The 10,626-nt window shown below is 41.4% G+C and overlaps 1 protein-coding gene across 1 annotated transcript; it reads left to right on the top strand.

Moving 5' to 3' along the window:
* Positions 1-504: 504 nt before the first annotated feature.
* sall3b (spalt-like transcription factor 3b) lies at positions 505-10,223 on the top strand. The gene is made up of 4 exons (XM_026347388.1): positions 505-1,365; positions 4,889-7,867; positions 7,969-8,312; positions 9,328-10,223. Exons 1-4 carry the CDS (start codon positions 1,287-1,289, stop codon positions 9,718-9,720), a joined length of 3,795 nt encoding a protein of 1,264 aa, XP_026203173.1. The 5' UTR covers positions 505-1,286; the 3' UTR covers positions 9,721-10,223.
* The last annotated feature ends 403 nt before the right edge of the window (positions 10,224-10,626 follow it).

Raw genomic sequence — 10,626 nt, 5'->3', positions numbered from 1 at the left:
GCTGCATCTTTAATACCACATAATTACAAGTTTTGGGACAATGATGAAAAGGGATTACAGCTTGGGTGAAGTATGCTTCATTCCTCTCTTAAAAACAGCTACAGTGGACAGGAAGGATCAAACAATAAGAGCAAAGTAGGTTTTATTATGTTATTATTTGACTTTTTGGTGATAGATGTAGTGTTATGTGAGTTTTAATGTTTGATCTGTGGTTGGTTCACAAACTTGAAGGTCTAGTAAGGTCAATCTTTTTAAGTTGAACACCTTCTGAAGAAAGTTCAGGTTCCACACATCTCTGATCATCACTTAAAGGAGGATTTCTTTTCCAGACACACTTTCCAGGCTATTGTGGCGCCAAATTGTGGGAGGTCGTAACAAATGAAACAAGGGCTCCAACACCTCCTGTGGTATCCTGGCAGTAGCCTATCGCAACCGGCTGAAGGGCGTCTATGATGGATCGGAGGCGGAGGCAACAAGGAGCGCGCCGGTGCCTTCGACAAACCAGGGAGTTTCACTTCCGACAGCCACCAGCTTCAGATGGGACCTTCCTGAGACCTGTGCGAGCTTTTTGACTTTACGCACGTAATTTATCCACCGAAACTGGATCTGTTGTGATTTTTTTTACCTTTACGCAATAATGAGCTCTCCTAGCGCGTAGATTCTGGACTTTGCGCAACATGCAACCTCCTGTGCAAGAATAAGTGCCCCTGTTAGTGTTGCTCCGCTGTCTTGTCTGGTGAGAGAAGAGACTCAACCGAGACATCCACCTATTCACAGCCTGAGAGGTCAGGTGAAACTGGAGCGTCTGTTAGTCAAACCCACCCAAGAGCTCACAACGGAAACAAGTCTGTCTTTAAACCTACTCGGACGACACCGAAATGCAGCATTTGGCCACGAAGTGAAACCCAAGACTGCACAAATGCGCATGAGACACTCACAGGAGTTCAGGTCGGACTGAACCATGTTGGAGCTTCTCGGAGTTGTGCGTAAAAGCAGCCGTGCACCGGACAGGAAGTGAACAAATTATTATTAAACCCCATCCCTCATTTCCATATCTAGCGAGAGTTGGTTGGAGCGCAGCCAATCACCCACCGAAGGGCAGCAAGAGTCGTAAAAGCATTATCCTTCCTCCATCATAATTACACTGACATGCGCAATCTGCACACGGGCATCTCCACCAGCCACCATTCGCTTATTTCAGCGACCCCGCTCCCTCTGAAGGGTCCCATTCGCTGCTTGTAGATGATTCGGCAAAAGGAAGCAGCGAGTCGCACGAAAAGATCAACATGTCCCGTCGCAAGCAAGCAAAGCCCCAGCACCTGAAGTCAGACGAAGAAGCGACGCACACCGGACTCTGCAAACATGGTAGGTGTCCGGAGACTTTTACTGGGTTTACTTCAGCTGCTGTTAGTGGAGGACCGGCATCGTTTAGGAACAGTTTCATCCAAAGGTTGAAAAGACCGTGTCTGTGAACGATTACTGGATCAAACGAGCGACAAACTGCTTTAAAGTAGTTTCCCTACTTCTGTTTTTTATTTTTATATTTTACCATGATTTAGTTTTCACCCTTTGAGGTTTAAAATCTGTCTTAATTAAACACAATTAGTCTAAAAATCTGAAAAGATGAATCATCAGGTTAAGGGAAAGGGATTTTATGATGTGTATTATACATCAATAATCTGATTCAGATTTATTGAATCAAAACTATTTACACACAACAAAACGTCGTGAGGCCTGAATATGTACCAAACCCAGAACTATTATATTTGAATCACTTTAAACTTTGAGTATGAACCAGATCTGTTACGAAATGTCAAGTGTCAATTCATCTAAATCCAGAATGAACCCACGGAAATAACAACTAATCCATAAATTGTTTTATTCCTGCAGATTATGTTTGAGGTTATCCTGATTTTTGGCTCGAGGCCTTTGTGCCAACTATTAAAACTTTAGCAAATTTAATAAGATAAACGAGAAAAGAATCTGAAAAAAGCCAAAAGTAGGATATATTTGTATATTTTCCTGATCATAAGATAATTTACAGGCGTAGCAACGTTTGTATTTTAATGCAAACCTTGATTTACATGTCGTTGATATTCACAACAAATAAATGACAAAATAAAATAATAAATAAATCCCAGAATTAACAATTCCCATCCTCCAGCATTTCTTAATCTTAATGTTTCACAGAATCATCTAAAAAAACAAAAAACAAAATAACTCCACAATTTCCAAATTATTTGTGACCAGATCCCATTTATTAAATTATACTAGTTTATGTCATGATACACTAGAGGCATTAATTACATTTACATTTTTTATTATTTATTTAAACAATTTCGTTTTCTCCTTGAGTACCCTGAGTGTTATCTGAACCTTTTAACAGCTACACATTAACCCACATCAGCACTTATATTTTTAACTAGTAGATCAAACAGCTCTTATAAAATTGACAGAATTTTAAATGGAATTTGGCCTGCACTGTATGAATTTTGCACAAAATCCACGAGCGAATGTCTTGACATCCTATTAGGCTATAAAACGAAATAAATTTAGTTATTGTGATGAAATATGATTCTTTAAGGTTGTTGTGTTGTCATCTATTATTCTCTGTTCATAAACAAAGCCTGAAGGCCAGATTAATTTATTTAACGTTCAATTTAACGCCTTAATTCTAATCTTCACCATTACACCTTATGTTTCAACTTTATAATTTGCGAAAGTTGTCGAATATAGAAGAGGCCCCTTCTCACTCGGGCCCTCCCACAGTCCTGCAGCCAGCCTGAGCTTTGATTGAGGCTGCTGACTTAACCTTTGTCAGCCTCACCCTACGAGAGGCAAGTGCTCCACGTCTGGATCATAATACAATTAGTACATCTGAAGCGCTGACCTCTGAAGGCCAGAGGTCGCACAGAGAGTCAAAGAGAGGCCGTGAGTCTGTTTGCTTCTCAGCTGCAGCTTCATGATATTTTTTTTTTCCCTCTCTCCTCTCGTCGCCAAACCACACAGCAAGAAACAGACATAAATCTGTTTTCAGCTCCAAGCCTTATGGATGGAGTGAGAGTGACATTTTTAAATAAATTTCTATCAGTGTTATTATATTTGGAAGTATATTCACGGCTTTAAATCGCAAACTGATCTATTCTTTGTTTTTATTGTAAGCAAATCTCCCAAAACCCAGACAAAATCCTGAGCTAAAGCAGTGACGTGTGTTTTTTCGCTTCTGTGTTTGCTGAATCGCCTTGGTGACGTTCAGACCACCCACTTGGTGAGCCAAGGACTGATTATTTACTTGTGACAAGTTTGACTTTCAAGTAGATTTTACTCACTCAACTCTCATTACACTCTTTTTTTCTGAACTAAAACATTAAAATCAGTTTTCATTGTGTGCGTTGTGACATTTTAAAGTTTATTTCCTTTGAATACAGATATCGTTCTGTGTGTTTGCTGAAGGATTTGTTGACTGTGTTTGTATAATTGTAATTATACCAGACAGGTCGTTCTGTGTTTAGCTTGAGCGCACTGGGATTACATTTTTTAGGTGTATATACATATAGCAGTGATATTTCTGAATGTACTGAATACACTTGTAAACACAAACAAACACATACAGTACGTATTTATACAGACAAACTATACACAAACACACACACACACACACACTCATACTTAATTCTGCATTAGCAGTGGCATGTCCACACATCTCTTGTTTCACGAGTCTGTGACAGTAAAATTTCTATGTAATAAATAATTCTTGTTACATTGCAAATTGATAGTTTGCAAAATATTTCACATTCACATTCAAACCGTATGAGACCCGTCTTTGTACTTTTGGTCCTTTTCTAATTGTTATTCTTGAATTGGTTTAGGGACGCCGTAACAAATAATTTACTATTGATTTCCCCAAATGTTTCCATCTGGTATTGCTGTCTGTTTCCTAATGGGGCAAAGCCTGAACAGATGCAGCAGCAACTCAAAAGTGTAAAATCTTTTCACAAAGGACGTCACACATAAGCCAGGGAAAAGGGACAAAAGAGGACAACAATGTCAAATAGATCATTGTCAAACTAAAATGAAGAAGAGTTTTATTGAAATATTTTAAATACACTGTGTTAAATGTGTTGTGACATGTTTTTTTTAACAGATGTGCTTAAATCCACTAGGAAAAACAACAACAATCCACAATTTATCTCCTTTTGATGGTTTTCTTTACACATTATTCTTCATTTTAGGTTTGTGCACTATCAGTAAATTTTGTATTTGTGTGGAAACTACAACATAGAAGTAATAATTCATTTAAAATATGGATTTCAAACCTGTCATAATATCAACAACCTGCATAAAAACACAACTCGACTCATAACTTATGCTTGATTAAAAACAAACTGTTGTGCTTTTCGACCAACATGTGTTAGGACCACTGAAGATGTTGCACATTACTAAAACGTATGAATGCACAGAAAATCAATATACTGTATGGACTTTCATTATCTGTCTGAATGCACAACCGAGAGGTCAGATAACTTCATTGGGCTTCATTGAATTTTCTGAAAGATGATTAACATCTGAAAACAAGAGGGTGTGAGTTAAAAGCAGTTATCAAACTTTAAGGCGATTTGCAGCTGTCAACTTTCAACTGAACAATATTTGCAGCTAAAACACCAGAATCTTCCTTAAAGTGGCTTTAAGGGAAAAAGATGTTTCATTTTGTGTCATATGTTGGTTTGTTTATGGGTAAATCTGGTTTAAATGTGTTTTGCATTATTTAAATCTTTGGATCTTTTGTGGATTTTTTACTTTGGTAAGTTTAGAAATAGGTGGTGATGAATTTTTGGACAGTAAATTATCAAATTTGAATTCACAGTTATGCTTTTTTTCCCCTTTTCAGGCATCGTGGAAGGCACAGAGCGAGACGAGACCCATGGAGGTCGCCATAGCAGCGAAGATATACGCATCTGTGACAAATGCTGTGCTGAGTTCTTCACTTGGACTGAACTGAGGGAACATCAGAAAGTGTGTACTGAGGATCCCCTGGTGCTGATAGTTAAGGATAATGAAGGCATGCCTGTTCCTGAGGAATCTCCTATGGGGCCCTCCCCGGTTCCTAGCATGGCATCCAGTGACTCATCCACTGCAGAGTCCACAGATGCTGGCTTTGAGCTGGGAGAGACGCTGGTGAACGACAGTGACAGTGTGGATAACTTAGAGGAAGGTAGGGAGCAGGATGAAGCAATGGAACTTGAACATCACCCACAGGACAAATACACTACAACCTCCAGCCCTCAGCCTCCAGACTCAGTTGAGTCCACTTCCCCCCAGATGTCAGCAGTTGGCAGATACAACATGCCGAGTACAAATGTGACGCTGGAGATCCTTCACGGCACAAGGGTGGCTGTCGCCCAGTTCTCCCAGGGGATCAGCAGCAGTGCTACAGGAGGGAAGGCAGCTTCAGCAGCCATCCCGGTGATTCTGGAGCACCTGTTGGCTCTGCAGCAGCAACAGGTCCATCAGCTGCAGCTTATTGAGCAGATCTGCAGCCAGGTAGCCATCATGAACAGACATCCAACCCAGGCTGCGTTAAACCCAGCCCCCAGATCGCTGTCTCTGGCTCCTAACCCATTCCCCTCTCAAGGTGTCATCCCTCCTCCCATTCTCCCACTGTCAGGTACAATGCCCTCCACCATTAATGGACAGGCGTCTGTTTCTTTGCCATCTGTGCTTGAAAAGTCACAAAATGCCCCCTCACAAACTGAATGTGGGCAGTCCACTTTTAAAGACAGTACTTGTACCTCAGCCTCCACAGAAAAGTCAACCTCATCTCTCTCCAGCAGCAGCATCTCCACATTGCTGCCTCCTTACACAGGCTCCAACACCAGCAGTGTTAGCTGTAGTCAGACACTGAGCTCCTCCAGCCCGTTGTCCCTGGGGCAGAGCAGCCTCCTCAGCTCATCCTCCAGCTTGCCATTTCTACCTCACAGCCCCCCTAGCAGCGTCATTTTCCCCAATCCCTTGGCTAGCATCGCCGCCACAGCTAATGCACTTGACCCTCTTGCAGCCCTGATGAAGCACAGGAAAGGGAAACTGCCTAGTGTGTCCTTATTCGAGACTAAGCCCAGCCCAGAGGAGCCCTTCTTCAAGCATAAATGCAGGTTCTGTGCCAAAGTGTTTGGCAGCGACAGCGCTCTGCAGATCCACCTGCGCTCCCATACAGGAGAGAGGCCTTTCAAATGCAACATCTGTGGCAATCGCTTTTCCACAAAAGGGAACTTAAAGGTGCACTTCCAGAGGCATAAAGAGAAGTATCCTCATGTTCAGATGAACCCCTACCCAGTGCCAGAATATCTAGACAATGTGCCAACAAGTTCTGGGATTCCCTATGGAATGTCTATCCCTCCAGAAAAACCTGTCTCCTCCTGGCTGGATAGCAAACCTGTTGTAGGAACTCTGCCAGCCACCATGGGTCTTCCGCTTTCCTCCAGTATTACCAGTATTGGAGGCTCAAATGACCCTGTAAGTGTAACACCATCTGTTAAATCTCCCTACCAGCCAGCTTCTGGTGAATGTATATCTTTGTCACCTAACCACAGAAGCAGTGAGGCTCATTTTTCTCCTGTTTCAGAGTCTCCACAGTCTAACCGTGGGACAGAAGCATCAAATATACTGAAAACAGAGGGAGTACACCTGCCACAAAGCTGCACCATGAGCCTGAGAGCCAACCCAGTAACAGAGGCAACTAGCACTACAATCCCATCCGTGGCCACAACACCTGAACCTGTCACCTCAGCTTCCCCTGTCTCCAACTCCCCACCCCTCTCATTAAACTCAGAGGAAACCAAATTCCCATCAGGTGGTCTCCTGGACTCTACAGAAGCATCAGAAACATCAAAGCTACAGCAGCTGGTGGAGAATATTGACAAAAAGATTACAGACCCCAACCAGTGCATCCTCTGTCACCGTGTCCTCAGCTGTCAGAGCGCACTGAAGATGCACTACCGCATTCACACTGGTGAGAGGCCTTTTAAATGCAAAGTGTGTGGCAGGGCTTTCACCACCAAAGGTAACCTGAAGACTCACATTGGAGTTCACAGAGAAAACCCTCCAGTTCAGGTGCAACACTCTTGTCCCATTTGTCAGAAGAAGTTTACCAACGCTGTTGTCCTTCAGCAGCATATCCGGATGCACATGGTTGGGCAGATTCCAGACACAACCCTTGTGGATGGGCTACAGGAGATCGATGGGAATATCTCTGTTTATGAGAAGAACTTTGACAGCCTCAGCAGCAATGGCAATGACCTTGCTGATGATATTTCAATGGAGGATGAAAATGAGGAAGAGGAAATCGAAAATTTGGAAGAAGGTGTGAGTCTGTCTAAGTCCTTGATCTCTGATTGTAATTCTCCTCCCAAATCCTCTGCCATTATTTCAAGTATAGCAGCTTTGGAGAACCAAATGAGGATGATCGACTCTACTGGAAGTCTAAACCGCTCCTTTGGTGCAAAATCTGTGACAAATGGTTTTAATGACAGCAGCCAACTCAATATTAAATGCTCTTTATCAGGGAAAAGGGAGGAGAATTGCAGTACAAACAGCCCAAGTGTGCCTGAATCCTCCTGTTCACCTCGTGTATCAGTGTCTCCTATTCAAAGCAACTCAGAAGGCATGACGATCAAATCACCTGCAGTGACCAGCAACAGGCCAGAATCCCAAGAGCCTTTGGCAGCCTTAGTGAAGAGGGAGCAATCCGAGTCTCCTACCTCTGCATCAGCAGCTGCAGCAGCCCAGGAGCTGAGAGGGGTACAGCCCGGAAAACTATGTGTGAAAGAGGAGACTCCTTACAGCATGTTGTTCCAGCTGAGCAGAGATAAAGGTACAGAGTATGAATTAAATTAGTGAAACTCAGAGTAGATTAGTATTTCTTATTTTTTTCAGTGTTACATTTTTAACTTTAACTTTGCACTTTGATTTCAGCTGCAGGTCAAAGCATTTCCAGCCTGGTTAGCAGCACATCATCGGGAATGATAAAAACCGAAGTGAATGGCCACAATCAACCAAACAACCCAAATGAAAGTCAGCATCCTCTGCTGAGTGCCCACATCCCTTCAGCTTATCCATCAGTTGGCAGCCCGGGAATGACCTCCCTGCTCGGCCCCGTGCCCCCTCGACGAACTCCGAAGCAGCACAACTGCAACGTGTGTGGGAAGAACTTCTCTTCAGCCAGCGCTCTCCAGATCCACGAGCGGACACACACTGGGGAGAAACCGTTTGTCTGCTCCATCTGCGGCAGAGCTTTCACCACTAAAGGCAACCTGAAGGTAGATAACGGCCGTTTTTGTTTATCTGTCTGGGTTCAAGCTGATACGGCTTTGTTGATGTACTATATTTGGCTGTAGATAAGTCCTTCAGGAAATATTATACTGTGTATTGACTGGTCGTACGCTGAGGGAGGGGAGGCTCCTTCACAGCTGGCACCTATAAACCTTAAAATTATATCTTTAAGTGTTTCCACTACAAGTGTAGTTGGTGCTCTCTGAAAGTGAAGAGAAACAGCATTTAGTCTTTCTGAGACATTACAAAAATAAAAGAAAAGTGAAGTTTGTAATATAAAATAGATGCATCTAAAAGAACACGTTTAATGTCATATGAACACACAATTTAGAAAAAAGGAAATATAATAACAGGAAAATGTAAAACTAAGCTAAATCTATCTACAGTGGTTTACAGTGGACTGTGCATCATAATGTGTATCACCAGTGTTCTTGTTCAGTGTATTTTCCTGAGCTCAGACAATTTCTTTTTTTTCATTGATGCATTAAAAAAATTTAATTTTATTGACTGCTTTATTCTTTAAAAAATCTGCTGCCAGTGATGATTATTTGCATTATTTTGTGAATTAATTAATAATTTTGTTTATTAAATAAAATAGCTGTGAGTAAAATTGGACTGAAAATAGTGACAAATGTACAGAGTAATTTCCAACAAATAGTCATAAACAAGATCAAGAAAATCAGCAACAATCAATTAATCAACTAAATGTTTTAGCTCTAATCCAAATAATGAAGCTTTGGTTTTGTCAGGTGTTGTGAAAATTGTTGCCTTTTAAGTGAAAAATATTTATGAAACACAATTAAGAAATTTTCAGTCACCTAATATATATGTCAGTATCCAGAATGGGTATTATGGAAAGGATGAGGAAAGAGTTGTTCAAGTAGGAGGAGACAATGTTGAATCTTTTAGTCCAAAAGACTCGTTGTTTACTGGGATAATAAATGCTTAACAAGTTTACATGTATGAACAAAAGCATTCACAAAATCTATTATATGTTTTCAGGTTCATATGGGAACTCACATGTGGAACAACGCACCAGCGAGGAGAGGTCGACGGCTATCGGTGGAGAACCCCATGGCCTTGCTGGGTGGAGAGGCTGTGAAATTTGGGGAGATGTTTCAGAAGGACCTGGCAGCTCGAGCGATGAATGTAGATGCTGGATTTTGGAACCGGTACGCGACGGCTATCACAAACAGCCTGGCCATGAAGAACAACGAGATAGCAGTGATTCAGAACAGGGGCATCTCGCAGCTTCACCCTCTGACTGCAGGCATGGACAGAGTGAGCACTGCAGGAAGTCCGATAAGCAGTCTAACCAAGACAGGCATAGATCTGGGAAATAACAGACATTTTTCTATGCGGATTGATGACAGTAAGGAAATTGGAATCAACTGAATAAAGCTGAACAGTCTTAAAAAAACTTATGCAAACCAATATAGACATTAAAATATTTGTAAAACATCTTGTTTGTTCTTATGTATTATATAAAGACTTTAAAAAAGAACTTTTTATCAATGGACACACACTTGTAGGGTATTCACATTTTGCTTTGCCGTCATTTGTGAATGTTTTTTTCTTTGTTCTAAACATCAAATAAGTTGTTCAACTTGAACCTGAAAATTCCTATGGTGCTTAGACGTATGGTTGCGCTGAAGACGGGAACACATGTTCAAATCAATAATGCAAAGAGTTGCTATCTCCTCCGGAAAGCTGCCCAACGCTGCTAGCTGGTGCAAAGCACAGAATATGCTCATAAATACCCACAGTTACAAACTGCAGTGGTCTGTTGTCAGTGTTGTCATTCTTCAACAACAGTTTGATCGAATAAAAACTAGAACAAACAGTCTGTATGTCAAATTTACTACCTCACTCAGTTTAAACACCGAAAGGAAATATGTTATCTTCATGTTATTTCACTTCATAGAAATTACACCAGAGTAAAAAGTTCAACACGGACTCAGCTCTTTTCTTTCATCATGCATCACCTGCAGTGATCCTCTTGCAAATGCCTGCATTGTGTGAGGCTTCTTTCTCTACATAAATGGCTCCTTTTGTAAAACAGCATTTATATGTGTACTCAAACAAAATGCTTTGTTTTTTTATATTGGTCTGTGCCCTGCTCAAGCTACACAAGTTCCCAAAACAGTTCCACAAAATAAGTTGTGAATTGATTTTCAGTGTTGGCAGAGGAACAATTATAAGGCTTGTTTTTTTAAAGATGTAATGGAGTCATTTATCAGTAGAGTCCATCAGAAAAGTGGAAATATTAAGATCAATCCAGATTTCCGTGGAAATGACTGT

The sequence above is a fragment of the Anabas testudineus genome, chromosome 11 (assembly GCF_900324465.2).
Source record: "Anabas testudineus chromosome 11, fAnaTes1.2, whole genome shotgun sequence".
Lineage (NCBI taxonomy): Eukaryota > Metazoa > Chordata > Actinopteri > Anabantiformes > Anabantidae > Anabas > Anabas testudineus.
Note: the sequence above shows the minus strand (reverse complement) of the source record. Positions and strands in the feature narration are given on the sequence as shown.

Bases quoted from the DNA above. Each gene is read 5' to 3' on its own strand.
- sall3b (XM_026347388.1), top strand. From the start codon at position 1,287: ATGTCCCGTCGCAAGCAAGCAAAGCCCCAGCACCTGAAGTCAGACGAA. The intron at 1,366-4,888 runs GTAGGTGTCCGG...TCCCCTTTTCAG, and splicing joins CACCGGACTCTGCAAACATG to GCATCGTGGAAGGCACAGAG. The intron at 7,868-7,968 runs GTACAGAGTATG...CTTTGATTTCAG, and splicing joins CCAGCTGAGCAGAGATAAAG to CTGCAGGTCAAAGCATTTCC.